The sequence below is a fragment of the Gymnoscopelus braueri genome (genome assembly GCF_963280865.1).
Source record: "Gymnoscopelus braueri genome assembly, chromosome: 1".
In the NCBI taxonomy this organism is placed as follows: domain Eukaryota; kingdom Metazoa; phylum Chordata; class Actinopteri; order Myctophiformes; family Myctophidae; genus Gymnoscopelus; species Gymnoscopelus braueri.
In genome coordinates, this window is record NC_137603.1 from 6,199,397 (window position 1) to 6,215,962 (window position 16,566).

General features: G+C 42.1%; 1 protein-coding gene across 1 annotated transcript in view; it reads left to right on the forward strand.

Annotated features, from left to right (window-relative positions):
• The window catches only part of LOC308082313 (uncharacterized protein), a gene marked incomplete at both ends in the record, with an annotated part of 162,441 nt that overhangs the window by 133,684 nt on the left and 12,191 nt on the right, over positions 1–16,566 (forward strand). The window contains 3 exons of the mRNA XM_080424030.1: positions 7,209–7,355; positions 11,403–11,537; positions 15,622–15,750. Coding sequence (XP_080280156.1) covers positions 7,209–7,355; positions 11,403–11,537; positions 15,622–15,750 — 411 coding nt within the window. The remainder of the gene's footprint in view (positions 1–7,208; positions 7,356–11,402; positions 11,538–15,621; positions 15,751–16,566) is intronic.

The following is a 16,566-nucleotide window of genomic DNA, read 5'->3' on the forward strand; positions in this document are numbered from 1 at the left end:
TTTTGAAGCCTTTAGTTCAGCAAAAAAAAAATGACTGTGACTGCAACAGGAAAGTGGAAACGGTGTGATATCGGTGTGAAGCGGCACGAGGGGCGGGTCTTAACTCAATGGAACCCAATCACCAGCCGCTGAAAGCACACCCTGCTTTATCATCAAATTTAGAATGAATGTGACCATAATAAAATGTACAAAAACACATAATATCGTGGCTGTCGGGCAGAAAGCTCTTATCTCTGTATTAAAACCTTTTGTGTTTATTCGTAAATCAACGTCATACTTGATCACACTACAGCGTCACACAAAAGCATCAAAAGTAGCATCAAAAGTAGCAACAAAAGTAGCATCAAAAGTAGCATCAAAAGAAACGTGACGCTTCGCGCCGCGTTTCAAGCTTGTGGAACTGCTAGCTTGTAGATTTGCTAGCTTGTAAATCTGCTAGCTTGTAGATCTGCTAGCTTGTAGATCTGCTACTTGTAGATCTGCTAGCTTGTAGATCTGCTAGCTTGTAGATCTACTACTTGTAGATCTGCTACTTGTAGATCTGCTAGCTTGTAGATCTGCTACTTGTAGATCTGCTACTTGTAGATCTGCTAGCTTGTAGATCTGCTAGCTTGTAGATCTGCTACTTTTGTTTTTGAATTTGAATCCTGAACAGTAACAGTTTTGGACATAATGAGGTTTCCACCCTGACAGAGACGACTATGCTGTGTGAGAGAAGACTTGAAACTTTAGTGATTGAAAACACAAAGTCTTTATGAAGAGGATTACTAAGGTAATACAACCAAGTGTGAAGTCGGGTCAGATTTCCCATTGACGTGGATGGAATGAAAGTTTTCTTTCTGCAATTTAAGCGCCACCCGCTGGCCCACAATGAGAACTGACGTGCGTGTTCATTACTTCCGCTTTGGCTTCGTTCTGAGCGGCAGAACCTTGGCGTGGCCTGCATGGTCGGGGGATGTGAGCCGTTGTTGTGAGCTTGTAGATCGGCTATTTCATGCTATTTTTGTTGTACACGAGAAGATGGGGCTTAAAAGTGGTTAACATGTCATCTCTGAAAACCACAAGAGTGTGTGTGTGTGTGTGTGTGTGTGTGTGTGTGTGTGTGTGTGTGTGTGTGTGTGTGTGTGTGTGTGTGTGTGTGTGTGTGTGTGTGTGTGTGTGTGTGTGTGTGTGTGTGTGTGTGTGTGTGTGTGCGCGTGTGTGCACATGGGGGGGGGGTCTCAGCCTGTGTCAGATGTAAGAAGGGGGGAGCCCCAACGAAACAAGTTTGAAAACACTGATCTAACATTAATGGAGTTGTCATGGCAGCCTGCAAATTATTTCATATCGTTGTTGTCGGGCAGAAAAACCTCTTATCTTATCTTATGTTTTAACGTTTTGTGTTTTTTCCGTGAATTAACGCCCTACTTGATCACACTACAGTCAGTGTCACACAAAACTATCAACAGCAGCAGATCTACAAGCTCGAGCTTTTGAGCTTGTAGATCTGCTACTTTTGCCGTTTTTGAATTTGAATCCTGAAAAGTAACAGTTTGGACGTATGAGGTTTCCACCCGATATATTCTATAATATGTCAAAGGACATTCATGATGAGCTTTAGACGTGCTGTACAGTGTAGATTAGAAGATACACATACATATTGAATGAGACAAAGAGAGAGAAATACTCACATGTTTAGAGCGCTCTCTCTTTTTCTGATTTTTATCATTCAATATGGTGGTGGTGGAGTACTGTGTGCGTGTGAGTGTGCGTGTGCGTGCGCGTGTGCGTGCGCATGCGTGTGTGAGAGACACTGTCCCTGGTGAGCAGCACAGCTCTGTTCTGATCTCTAAACAGTCTTGTGCTCTCACACACACACACACACACACACACACACACACACACACACACACACACACACACACACACACACACACACACACACACACACACACACACACGCAAGGCTGATGAAAGAGCGGGACACTGCATCATCAAATGAGTGAGGAGGGATCAGACTGTCAGACTGTTCCAGTGTGTCCCAGCGCACTGTGTTTTCAAACAAGCACTTTGAACAGAGCAGACCCAGCAAAGATAAGAGCAGTACGTACGCTAAGAATTAAACTGATAAAAAATAGGCTTTAAAGGACAACTTTGTTGTTTTTAAAACAAGGGTTATTTTATTAGTTTGTAATGATAATGATTAAAGGATGAGTGTTAAAACATGCTTTTATTGCTTTTTATTGTTATAGCGATGTTTTACTGTGGGGCGGGGGCATTCAGGTAATTGGTAAAAATGTTAGTTTTTTTACACAATAAGCAGGCTTTTTTTTATAGGCACGGAGGTCAGGGCAGAACCTCTGCCCCAAATGTTTCACATCGGTCTGTTATAGCGCCACCAGGTGGCAGATTTTTGTCAAACATATTTTTTTATATTACTCCTACAAATGCTGTCCTTATATCACACAGATCGGTACACAGTGTCTCTAAAGTCATGTGATCAAGAGAGATTTGTCTGATTGTGTCATATTCCATCCTCATTGGCTAAGATTGGCTTCCAAAGTTTGCAGGAGTGGCCCGTTTTGTACAAAATGCCTCAGATCATTTCTTCCTTGGCCTAGCAGGGATGTGCGTGCAAAATTTCACGGCAATCGGACGCTGCGTTCATGATTTTAGGCATTTTGTACAAAACAGGCCACTCCTGTAAACTTTGGAAGCAAATCTTAGCCAATAAGGATGGAATATGAACAATCCGACAAATCTGTCTTGATCACATGACTTTAGAGACACTGTGTACCGATCTGTGTGATATTTGGACAACATTTGTAGGAGTGATATCAAAACGTGATGCTAAAATCGGCCTCCTGGTGGCGCTATAACAGACCGATGTGAACAATTTGGGGCACAGGTTCTGCCCTGACCTCCGTGCCTTCGGCCTTGCGGATATACAGATAGCCTGCTTATTGTGTATAAAAAAACATTTTTACCAATTACTCGAATGCCCCCACCCCCCAGTTAAAAAATGGAAGAAAAAAAAAACGATAGAAAGCAATAAATGTTTTTTTTTTTTACACTCTTATTATCATTACAAACTAATAAAATAACCCTTGTTGTAAAACAAACTAAGTTGTTTAAAGCGTTTTAGTTGTCCAGAGAAATAGGATATCTGTATATAAGTTCATCATCCCCCAAGATCATGAAGGCTAATTTGACCTTTTAGACAAATAAATATGTCATTGTGTCCAAACATTTAGTTACTGCAATGTGTTTTTGAAGGCTAACCATGAAAACACTGCTCCTTTCTTGAGCTCTGCATATCTCTAAAGCAGTGGTTCTCAAACATTTTCATGGCTGCAGACCCCACATCTCAAAAATATTTTGTGCCAGGGATTTTTCAAAAATAGTATTTTTTTAATAGTATAAAATATGATTAAAGTGGTTAAAATTATTGTGAAGCTATATCAACTAATTTTGCTAAAAAAAGAAAGTGGTACCCCCCAGACCCCACTTTGAGAACCAATGCTCTAGAGCATTCATATGTTGAAGTTGTTTTTATATATACCCCTCCCCCAACACCGCTGAAGTGCACTTGAGCAAGGCACTGAACCCCCAACTGCTCCAGTGGAGCTGCTCAGTGGTCAACAGTTTAAGACTGTAGGTAGAAAGAAAGAAAGAAAGATAGAAAGATAGAAAGATAGAAAGATAGAAAGATAGAAAGGAACAATAATGGAACATAGTCTTTATAAATACAGCAGTTTAACAGTTTATAGTTCAGGTCATTTTACATAACAATTCTTCACCATAGCGGTAGATGCATTGCACAAATTATTTGCAGTGAGATGCTAATTTACAACACTGGCCCACGGGAGGCGTTAACGAAATATATAAATAAGATTAAATGAAGATAAACAAAGAAACAAAACACAATATCAGCAACAACTGGGAAGCAATTAATTAAGAGGTTTGGGTGCGTGCGTGTGTGTGTGTGTGTGTGTGTGTGTGTGTGTGTGTGTGTGTGTGTGTGTGTGTGTGTGTGTGTGTGTGTGTGTGTGTGTGTGTGTGTGTGTGTGTGTGTGTGTGTGTGTGTGTGTGTGCGTGCGCGTGCGTGTGTGCGCGTGCGCTCGTGTGAGTGTGTACTTGTGTTACGACCTTGTGAGGACCTTTTTCCTGGTTCTCACAGGAGGAATGGATGTTTTATGGTTAGAAAATATACTTGTGGAGTTGGACTTACAATCAGGAAGAGATTAATTCGTTGTGGGAACGAGATGAATCCATTAACACCGGGAACGCATCTTTGTCATGTTAAGATTTATTTGGCCTTTCAAAAATAGCAGATATATCCACAAGTTTCCTAGGGCGTTGTGGGCATCACTTCCTGTCGATTTGATCAGGTATCGGGGATCAAATGGACAGGAAGTGATGCCCACAACACCCTAGGAAACTTGTGGATAGATCTGCGACTTTTTAAAAAAAATCTTGGAAAATGTGTGCAAATCTTTTGATTGTATCTCTACTGTCCGGCAGGAACCAGCTAACTCCGAAATGTTCATTTTTCAGGAAATGAAAAAAAGTTAGGAGGTTTTGTTCATCATTTATAAGAACAGCTGAATGGACCTCCAAGCTCACAATGAGGTTGGAGGTCAAAAGGGGGTGGAGCCTGGAGTCAGCTAAACCAGCTAACTCCGCTGGACTTAAGGCAGGTACACACTGCAGGACCTTAAAGTGCTCAGGGGGTCATCTGATCGTTAAGCATTACACACTGCAGGAGTTTATTTCTTGAAATCGGCTGTCATATGTCGTTGTGGTTTTCACACTATAGATTGATCCCCGACCAGGGATTACACACTGTAGGATAGTTCACTAGGATGCTATCTCCAGAGTCAGACCCAATACATACATTTGTGTTTATTCCAATTCATTTTAATCGACGTAATCCGTGATATGCCTCTCCCCCGCTCTCTCTCTCTCTCCCTCTCTCTCGCACGGCAAGTGCGCTGATTCCACTGAAGCAGTCAGTGACAGAGTTGCCATGTCCGCTTATTATAAGCGACTTTGGGATTGTTTTTCTGTAAAGTTGCTTGAAAGTATAGTTGCTTTTTTGGCCTTGTTTCCTAATGTTGTTTGAACCAGTTGTTCTCAAACATTTTCATGGCAAGGACTCCCAAATTAATATTTGTCCGCAGAGGCGCAGCCCTTCTGAAAATATGTTGTGCCATAGACCCTCATACAAGATCTGTGTGGATTTGGAAAATATTCCACAACCCCCCCCAAATGTCTTCTTTAAAAATAGCCTATCTACAACGTGAGCTTGTAGATCGTCTATTTTCAAGTATCCAATGTATTTGTATATAGGCTTAAAGTGCTCATAGTCGCTTTTTTGGGGCTTGTTTTCACAAACCTGGTTGCTTATTTCTCCCGCAAAATCTGACAACACTCACTCACAGACAACTACACACACACACACACACACACACACACACCGCTCGCTCTCTGTGTCTTTCTCTCTCTCTCTCTCTCTCTCTCTCTCTCTCTCTCTCTCTCTCTGTGCAATAGTCTCAAATAAACAGCCCCCCTTTGAGCACGCTCGCTCACTCTCATTCTGTTTTATAATAATGTTTAACTTAATACAGGACTGGACAGTAACTATGCGGGGTATCTGTTTGTTGTGGTCAGGTCCACCGACCTTCCATAGCCACGGTGGCTGTAATGTGCTCTCATTGGCTGTAGCGTGCATCTCCTCGCAGAGTGGTCTCAACTCCTTTCACACTGTATGATATTGTCTGATGTTCTGTCTGCGACAGAGCTGAATATCTAACAGGGTAGTTATCTGAAAACGGTCGGAAAGCCGTCGCAGAGCGGATAATCGCAGCCATATCGTCTCGCAGAGCCTTTCACACACAGCGAGCATTAGCTCGCCGATCAAATGCCGATCTGTGTCAGATCGGGAGATTTTGTCGGCGAGCGCCAAAAAAGGTCGGCGACAGCATTATCGGACCAAATATCCTGCAGTGTGTACATGACTTTAGCTGGTTTAGCAGAAAGTTTGAGGATCCAATGGAGTTAGCTGGTTTTGTCAGAAGCGCTTTTTAATGCTTTTCATTGGTTCAATATTTGTTTTACCAACACACAGACGTAAAGGGTGTTCAATGGACCTTGTTACGACCCCCTGTCTAGGGTAGGGGAGGTGACATAATAATGGAGGACAAAGTCGCTTTCAAAAATGAATTGATTTTATTTTCCTTTTTTTATGCAGAGATTTCAAACTCTTTTTTTCCACCAGTACCAAAAACTTCAGGGTGTCGGTTTACATTTGCAAAATGTCTACCTAATAAAGAAAATTACCCCCTAACCTAACAAAAGAAAAAATATACAATACTAAACTTACTTTCCTAACTAAAGAATCAACAGAAACAAGGAAGTGGTTAAACCAAATAAAAAGACCAAACACCCCTACAAGGCAAGTGAACAGATTAATACAATAATGAATGAAATAGGCAAATATATACAAAGTAACTAACTCAATAATACAGGTCAGAAAACAACTATAAGATAACTAAAGGTCAAACAAAGTAACTGAAGGACAAAGGAACAAACAAACAAAGCAAAAACAGAACAAAACAGGCTACATGGGTTCGGGGAGACAGAGGGATTGAATCTCTGCTTGCTCTTTCAAATGAGAGCGACCAATCCCCATGACAGTCAGGGCAGAATGAGCTTTTGTAGGTGAGCTTCAGAGAACAGCCAACCCTGGCTTGGGCGGAGACAAAGGGACGACGAATGGGAGCAGGGGAACAGGGCCAGAGGCTGGACCTGTCAATCGGGACAACCTGAATGTAATCAGCCACTTCACACTCACACCAGCAATCAGCGCCACACCCAGTCGCACAGCATTCACACCAGTCGCCACCTTATAAGGATACAGAAAAGCAACAATATAACACAAGCCACAAATAATCCCACAATATTCCAAAGCATCATAATTATACCTAAATAAACCAAATACAAATATATAATAATAAATACAAATACGGCTGGCCGTAACAGCCCTGATTTATGGAAAAAAATGCAAAAGCGTCAAAATGGAGTTAGCTGGTTTCTGCCTGACATATACTTTTTAAAGCAAACTCAAATCTTTGCTTCGGGGAGGTCCCTGGAACAAAACATTTTGAGATGGGGGTCCACGGCCAAATACATATCTAAAAATGTTTTTGTGTGTGTGTGTTGTGCAGGTGTGCGCTGTGACAGTGTGTGTGAGGAGGGCCGGTGGGGAGCGGACTGTCTGTTCAGCTGCAGCTGTGAACACGGAGGATCCTGCTCTGTGGAGGATGGAGCCTGTACCTGTAGGCCGGGGTACCGAGGAGCCACCTGCAGGAGGGGTGAGATAACACGCACGCAACATCAATTAAAGATAATTAAAGCTTTAAGGAAGAATGATTCCATTGGAGCTGCAAACAGAGGACAATGAAGACCTCACTTAGTTAATTGGGGGGTAAACACTGTGTAGACAAGACTGATGCTGGGACCGCGCACGCACGCACGCACGCACGCACGCACGCACGCACGCACGCACGCACGCACGCACGCACGCACGCACGCACGCACGCACGCACGCACGCACGCACGCACGCACGCACGCACGCACGCAGTCAAGCAATTTGGTGCCGTAGGCAGGATGTTTTTATAATAATAATAAATAACTAGGATATCATGCAAAATACAAAAGCCAATTTGAAAACAAAACGTATTAGACTAATTGATATGAATGAATTTGCATTGGGCCTTGTGTTTTATTCTCAATAAGAGTAATCTCCTGTCATGCACGCAGAGAGAGAGAGAGAGAGAGAGAGAGAGAGAGAGAGAGAGAGAGAGAGGGGGGGGGGGGGAGAGAGAGGGAGAGGGAGAGGGAGAGAGATAGAGAGGGAGAATGGGAGCGTTAGGAGCAGAGGAGAACTCTAACGTGGACCAGAGCTATAGGCCACCAACTGGAGTTAAAAGACCTCTGAAAGTCTTATGTCAAAGAAATGTGACGTACGTCATGCTCTGCTGACAGTATAGTTGGCTCGTTGCCATTCACATGGGTGGCTGTTGCATGTGCATGCATGCCCCATGTACAGTATGTTATACTGTACTGTACCATGTACAGTATGTTATACTGTACTGTACCATTGCAATTCATGAACAGCTTTCTGTTTGGGATGAACGCAGCACTCTTTACATGATCTGGAATGCATCCTTCTAGCAATAAAGGTCTAAATGTCTTTAGTTTGAGACACTTGAGGTGAAGTGATCACCATCACATACTGCAGCTCATGGCTCTAGCCCAGGGATTCCCAAAGTGGGGTGCCTGCACCCCTTGGGGTGCTTGAGCTGCCTCTAGGGGGGGCATGAGAAGAAATGTAATGGTGGTTTAATGGATGTAATAATAATTACGCCATTAAACCACCAAATGGGATTTTTTAATGAAGTAAAAACATGCAATTAAAACATTTCCTTTGTACACTTTGGTAAGAGTTTAATCCAAATCCATTTTAACAAATTCATTAATGTACCCAAAATGCACTTCAGCTGCAATTTCAGTCATTTTTATAATTTTATTCCTTTTAATGGGGCTTAATTATGACAGCATTTCCCCCCATCGACGTTTGTAAGGCACAATAAGCACATTGCATTGCCTTGTTGTTGAAATGTGCCTTACAAAAACACTTTCCTTTCCTTGCCTTGTGTGTAACTTTGTTGCAATTAATTGAAACTTTGTTACAATGTAGTTTCAATTTAGTTCAAATGTGCACATTTCTGTGCTCTCTTGAATATGTGCGTATTATATTTCATGTGTTGTGATTATTTGTGCATGTGTGATGCCTTCAATATATAAATATAGGCAATTTTCTAAGGATAGGGGGTGCATGAGCCCACTTGGGATGTAGAAAGGGGTGCAATGCCTAAAAAGTCTGGGAACCACTGCTCTAGCTGACTCTAATCAAACAGTTTATTAATCTCAGCTGCGCGTGTGGTTTTGCACATAGATATATATAAAGGCTAGATGACTCACCCGCGCTGCTGGCTAATGGAGTACGACGTTGCCACATGGCGGCCATCTTGATCATAACATTATGTCTATGGTGCATATGCTTTAAAATAACCATAGCGTGCTAAATTTTTTTTTTTCAAACGGTTTGGTGTGTTGTAAACACCAAAGATGTAATAAAATTATAAAATTATAAAATTATAAAAAATAAAAAAAACGTGATTATAATTATAAGTATGCAGTATAATAACTACATATTTGGTGTTTACAACACACCAAACCGTTTGAAAATCGGATGAAAATTGAGCACGCTATGGTTATTTCAAAGTATATGCCCCATAGACATAATGTTATGAATGACTGTTTCAAGATGGCCGCGGTTGAGCTACGCTTGCGCCGTCCCCTTGAGCCATCTAGCCTTTATATATATCTATGGTTTTGCACCCCTGAATGCGCACTCAGTGGTGGAAAAAGTATTACATTTTTTTTACTTAAGTAAAAGTATCAATACGTGCAATGTAGAAATACTCTGTTACAAGTAAAAGTCCGGAATAAAAAATGTACTTGACTAAAAGTACAAAAGTATTGGTATCAAAATGTACTTAAAGTACCAAAAGTAGAAAGTACTCGTTATGCAGAATGTCCCATTTCACAAGTTTTCAAATGTATACAAACTTTTGAAAATAGCCTGTACCTGTACCGTTTTCTCTTGGTGTACACCACACAGGCACTTGCCCACTTAATAATAATAATAATAATAATAATAATAATAATAATAATAATAATAATAATAATAATAATAATAATAATAGCTCAGATTTCTAGATTTATATAGCACTTTTCTAAGTACCCAAAGTCGCTTGTGAAGAATTTGGTGAAAGAAGACTTAACTGACCATAATATTACTTTTTCCACATCTCTTATGCTGGCTACATACTGTCATGATACTGACCAGGACATCACCAGTACCAAAAGAGAACCGTTTACAGACAGGGCAGGATTAACCCTTTGTGGTGCCTGCGGCTATACGACCACATTTGTACGGATGGTGGTGTGTGGTGTACCGATTTGCGTGATGTTTGGACAAAATCTGTAGGAGTAATATTTAAAAAAAATGTTTTTGGTGGTGCTGTAACAGGCCGATTCTGCTCTGGCCTCCAGGGAGTGTGTGCACAGTTCCATGTTGATCGGTCCAACAGTGCCAGAAATGAGCTGAGATTAGCTAGACAGACGGACGGACAGGGGTGAAAACATAGTTCGCCAGCCACTCCTCTGGCCTGGCGGAGACAATAACCGACTCATAACCGAATTATCTAGAAGCAAGGCAGTCTTTATATAATTATTTTCTTATTTATCAACAAATCAACACAAAATGTAACATTACACATGGCTAGTCCACTCCATACCCGGGGATATGTGCACTCAAAATATTTGCAGACTTTTAGTTATGTATGGCAAGTGTGTGTTCCTATTACAACACACACACACACACACACACACACACACACACACACACACACACACACACACACACACACACACACGGTGCAGCTGCTCCACCCGTTGTGATTAACAGAGAGAAGTTTTTGTCTCAGCCATTCGCAGGACCCAACGCTCTCTCTCTCCCACAACCAGCTGAAGTTGATGTTAAAGCTGTTTAAGCTAGTATGCTACGTGTGCTAATAACACAACCTGGATTGGAACATTGCACCTGTGAATCCACGTGCTAGTGCTATAAAGATGATATTCAGAGCGCCCTCCCACTCATAAAATGCAGTGTGGCCCATACAATGAAAGTCCTTTATAAGTTTGCAGCGTGTGTGTGTGTTGTGGCGTTCTCTGTGTGGCAGTGGCCGTGGTCGGCACTCGGCAGCAGTAACTCCACGCATGCAGTGTTTGATCATCCCATAGCTTGTGGTGCTGTAACCATGACGACAGATGTCCCGTAGGCCAAACTCGGAATCCCCGGTGTTTACACACTAATAAACGCTAATAAACAGCTTACATTTTGGGAAAGTGAAAAAAAAACAGGCGTTGTGGTTGTGTGCATTATTATGCTAATTTGTAATGCCCCGTGTGCAAGTTCAGATCAATTGCTCAAGCCACCGAGGAGAGAACCCTGCTGAACAGACAGGTTTTGATGACAGAGGTTTCCTTAATTATAATATATGTCAACATGGCTGCCATGAAAAAGGTCTATTCAGTCCACATTCAATACACATTATCCATGTCAACCCCCACGTGTGCACACTCATATTGAGTCTTCTCTCTCTCTCTCTGCCTCTCTCTCTCTGCCTCTCTCTCTCTCTCTCTCTCTCTCTCTCTCTCTCTCTCTCTCTCTCTCTCTCTCTCTCTCTCTCTCTCTCTCTCTCTCTCTGTGTCTCTCTCTCATATCCAGTGTGTTCTCCTGGGTCCTACGGTCAGCGGTGTCTCCAGTCGTGTCCTCAGTGTGTCCACAGTGACGGGGCGTGTCACCATGTCACCGGACACTGCGAGTGTCTTCCTGGATACTTCGGCCCTCTCTGCAACCAAGGTACAAGGTTTGTCTGTTACGCCTCTGGAGTACAGGAGGAGTACTGCATGGGCCGGGGGTTGGCTCATTAGAGCAGCCCTTTGTTAACCTGTTGACTGTAGCCGGTTTGATTCCCAGCTCCTGCTTCGCCTGGGTTGAAGTGTCCTTGGGCAAGACACTGAACCCCAACTGCTCCACTGTTCAGTAGCTGCCCCAATGCTCCTAATAGCATTGGTTCTCAAAGTGGGGTCAGGGGACCGGGGGGGTGGGGGGGTCCGGTTAACCGATTTAAGACCTGAAGCCGATTCTAGAAATGCCCTCTAAATCCCAACAGTTTTCTGAAAAAACGTATGTTTCTGTATCAGTGGTGCTCAAACTTTTTTATGTCAAGAACCCCCAAAATGTATTTGGCCGCGGACCCCCATCTCAAAATATTTTGTTCCAGGGACCCCCCAGAAGCAAAGATTTGAGTTACAAATGTTAGCTTTAGAAAATATATATTCAAAGATTTACACACATTTTAATTTGTTTTCAAAAATAGCAGATCAACAAGCTCATAGCGCGGCACTCGGTGCCACGCTATGAGCTTGTATATATCTGCTATTTTTGAATAGCCCAAAGTGTAAAATAATGCTTTTTTTAGCTCAAATCAAAAAATGACACAGATGCGTTCCAGGTCTTATTTTTGAAAAATCTTGAACACTTGTGCAAATCTTTGAATATCAGGGTGTGGCACCCGGGGTTGCTCAATCCCCACCAAACTTGGCACAGACGCTGTTCAGGGGTCTGCACTGTTATGTAGTAGGCCTATGTAGCGATTCACTCAACTGACGACACGATTCAAATCACGATACTAGGTTCACAATACGATCTTTTATTATTTCTCTTACACAAATCCAGTATTTTCTTCTAATTGTTTTTTTGTTTTGTTTTTACAATACTGTGTTTTCTCTTACTCTTTCTAATTCAGTAGCAAATGACTGAAAACTAATTTTTTAATTATCTTACAAAGATCCTGTATTTTCTTACGTTTTTTTTTTACACGCCCTCTGCTGTTTGCATCGCAATAAATTTTTTATTAAATCGATTTAAAGAGTCACCAGTTTGAATCGATTTTAATCGATTTACGATAAATCCTTACATGCCTATTAAGGCTTCTGCCAAGAATGCAAATATTCATGTACAGTCCCTCTACCTCAACATGTTACTCACATACAGTACTTGAGTAAATGTACTTTGCCACTTTCTACCACTAGGAGCCTGGTGTGTTTGTTGGCTGCTGTGTGTTGTATAGTTGATGAAACAGTTATAAATTCTCCCAGTCAGAGGCTTGGCTCCAAATAGAATTTGATATAAAACAGCCACTAGAGGAGTGTGTGTGCGTGTGTGTGTGTAGTGAAATATTGATCATCATTAAAGATAAATGTTCCCTTATGCTTAATACATAGCTGTAAGACAGTGTCACTTGCTGACGAGATGCCATGCGTTGTTTATTTTTATTTATTTATTTTTGCGTTTCTTTTGTAGAAAAAAATCTGTTTTTGCTGCTCATCTAGAGCATAGAGCATAGAGGCATCATCTATGATGACTGCTCATCATAGCCATCTGAGGGGTGGTTGAGCAGTACTTTTCGACGAAGGAGTATAAATTAAGTTTTAATCATTCCCAGTCTGACATTGTTCATCTCAGAGCAGGCTCACTGTATGCAGGCGGGTTCATCCCCAAAGAGATGAGAGTGTATTAAGATAATATATTATATCGCAGCAGTTGGGAAACCTTGTATCTCCATTCTCCAATCTCCATATTTCAACTTTTTATGTTTGTTTTTTTATATTAATCCCCCACTTCGTCGTGCAAGAGGGTCGCGCACAAATAGTGACAATAGCCGATCTACAAGCTCACAATGTGTCGCATCGCATCGGGAGTTTGTAGATCGGCTGTTTTCATATTTTTTTTTAAAAAGAAAAGTGAATGTGTGTTTGTGGGTTTAATAAACGCACCCTGCGGGCCCCACTGGCCCCACTGGCCCAGGCCCCCTCAACATAAACCCCCCCACCATATACCCTGTACCCCCAATACCCCCACACCTCACCATCTTCCATGCAGTTACTACGTGTAATTCCCCGTAAGGAAGTGGGGAGGGGAAGGGGGAGGTGGAGAGAGGAGAGAGGAGGAGAGGGAGAAGTCCTCTCCCTCTTTTTGCCTTTTACTTAGTTCTTACCCTTTTAACTTTGTAGGGTGACTGAGTACTGAGAAAAGCAATCTAGCTATAGGCTTTATCATAAAGAAAGGTTTTCAATCTAGTCTTAAATATACAGAGTGTGTCTGCTTCACGTACCGAGACTGGGAGAAGGTTCCACAGCTGAGGCTCCTGAAACTTAAATGCTCTGCCTCCTGTTCTAATTATATTATATGGATTTTATTTTGCATACTGTGAACACACTGGTGTTCTAGCAGGTTTGCAACGCTCGATGAGCTCTATGAGACACAGTGGCGTCTGTCCATTGAGAGCCTTGTAGGTGAGGAGGAGAACTTTTAATTCTACTCTGTATTTAACCGGGGGCCAGTGAAGGAGTGATATGATCTCTTCTTCTGGTTCCTTTCAGTATACGAGCATTCTGGACTATAGCTGCATGCTGTTTAGGGACTAGCCTGATAGTTACACGTTGCAGTAGTCCAGACAAATGCGTGAACATGTTTTCCGGCGTCATTTTGAGACATGATGTGCCTAACTTTTGCAATATTACGCAGGTGAAAAAAGGCAGTCCTTGATTATTTTATCATTTATGTGGGATTGAAAGGACACATCTTGGTCAAACGTAACTCCCAGATTCTTTACAGCTTAGGGCCAAGTACAATAACTTCAGTTTTGTCAGTTCTTCAGAGTAGGTAATTCTGTGTCATCCAACTCTTTATGTCTTCAAGACATGCTTGAAGTTTAGCTAGTTGATACAGTACGTTTCATCTGGCTCTAAATAATATATTGAACTAATGAAAAGTATTAACAAGAGTTTGTGAATAGATAATAACTACATTGGATCCATCAGAACACAGGCTCTTTTTTTCCCCTTTTACTGAAAAGTAAATAGTTTTGGACTTACACGGTTTCCACCCGACAGCGTATACATGGAAAACTAATTTAAAATAACTTTCCGGGCATTATGTGAAATGTGGTATTCAAGTGAAACATCACCCCCTCATATTCATGACTCTCTCGTTTGATGCAGTACCATCAAAGATTGGTTGCTACTGACACAGTGAATTACTCCGTCTGCGTCGACAGTTCAATACGCTGCCGCTACATAAACTCATAAGTCATCTCATTAAACCTCATGAACTTCAGCTAACACTGAAAACTTGAAATATGTCTCCCAATCTGTCTCATATTTCTAATCTAACATCCCAGATCTCCACTAGACAAGTGCCAAGAGCATGTGACAGATGCCTGACTGTTGGGAGACTGAACTTATATTGACTCGTAGACATTTTTTTTCAGTAAGTGTCATACCCATGCATTTAACCCACTTAAACCCTATTATATATCCTATATAGCACAGTGTCCCCAGGGGTCTATGCTAAGCCCCCTCCTTTTCTCCCTCTACACCAAATCGTTTCGGCGAATGTTCGCCCCCCAGAATAGGTAATGTTCGCCCCCAGAACAGGGGCGCTTTAGGGTTATATTTTAACATACTAAGTGAGAAAGTGAAGAACAACACAGAAGAGCAACTGAAGTGAAGAACAACTACACTAGACTTGTCAAAGTGCGCGTATGTGTGGAATTTGCTGTGCGTGCACAGCGCGTTTGGAAAGATCCGATCCGATTGATATCATTGATACCGGCTACACCAGGCGTACGGATACGTGAGCCCCGCATACGCAGGCCTTATAATAGGACTGGATCTAAAAGTGTGTGTGTGTGTGTCGCTTTGAAAAGTCTGGTGTAGATCGGCTGTTAGACAGCGCGCCTCCTTCATAACGTTTTTTTTTTTAGAAAGTTGCATTCATTCTGTCTCTCTCTCTCTCTCTCTCTCTCTCTCTCTCTCTCTCTCTCTCTCTCTCTCTCTCTCTCTCTCTGTCTCTCTCTCTCTCTGTGTCTCTCTCTCAGTGTGTTCCAGTGGTGTGTATGGTAAAGGGTGTAATCAGACTTGTGTGTGCACTAACAACGGTGTGTGTAACCCCATCGATGGATCCTGTCAGTGTCACCCTGGATGGATAGGAGACGACTGTTCCACAGGTAACACACACACACACACACACACACACACACACACACACACACACACACACACACACACACACACACACACACACACACACACTTTCCCATGTTTGTTCTAAATGTGGGTAAACTCGCGTCACCAGACTTTCCACCTCGGAGGAAAGCCTGGTATTCGTTCTAAAACTAGAAAAAGGAAAAGATTATTGTGGTTCCGGTTGGTGTCACATTGTTTTTGTGAATTGCGAATCAATTAGGTTCATCTCGCTACAAGTTAGAATAGAAAATTCTAACTAGCAAACCATTATTATACCAAAAGAAACAAAATGATTATACCATGGGAATCATTTTGGAGATGCATGGCGCCGTTGGTTCCGGTCGCTGGTTCCGGCCGCCTGATGACGTAAAGTGAATTCCGCTCCGACCGTATCAGATACCCTAAAATTGTATTGATCCCAGGCAAAACAATTTTGGTGGTGCCAGATCATAGTCGCTCATGGTAGTTGTGGCTGTGGGTGTCACTCAATTTGGAGTAGTTAGACATGTATGAGGGCACTGAGGGCTCTGAGGGTAATATCTCTTTTGACTATCGTAAATACCAATCCGCATTGATACTTACTTAAATCTGTCTTCTATACCCTGAGCGAATAACTACTTGTAGAGTTAGATCTACAACTATGAAAAGATCCAGGTTTAAGGCCTTTGCAGACAGGGTGCGATTTTCCGCACGGAAAAAACGGACAATATCATTTTTTAAATGAACACATGGTTCTCAATGACCTCATGCACACCCCGTGCGGCGATGCGATGCAGCGATGCGTTCTTTTTTTTCAA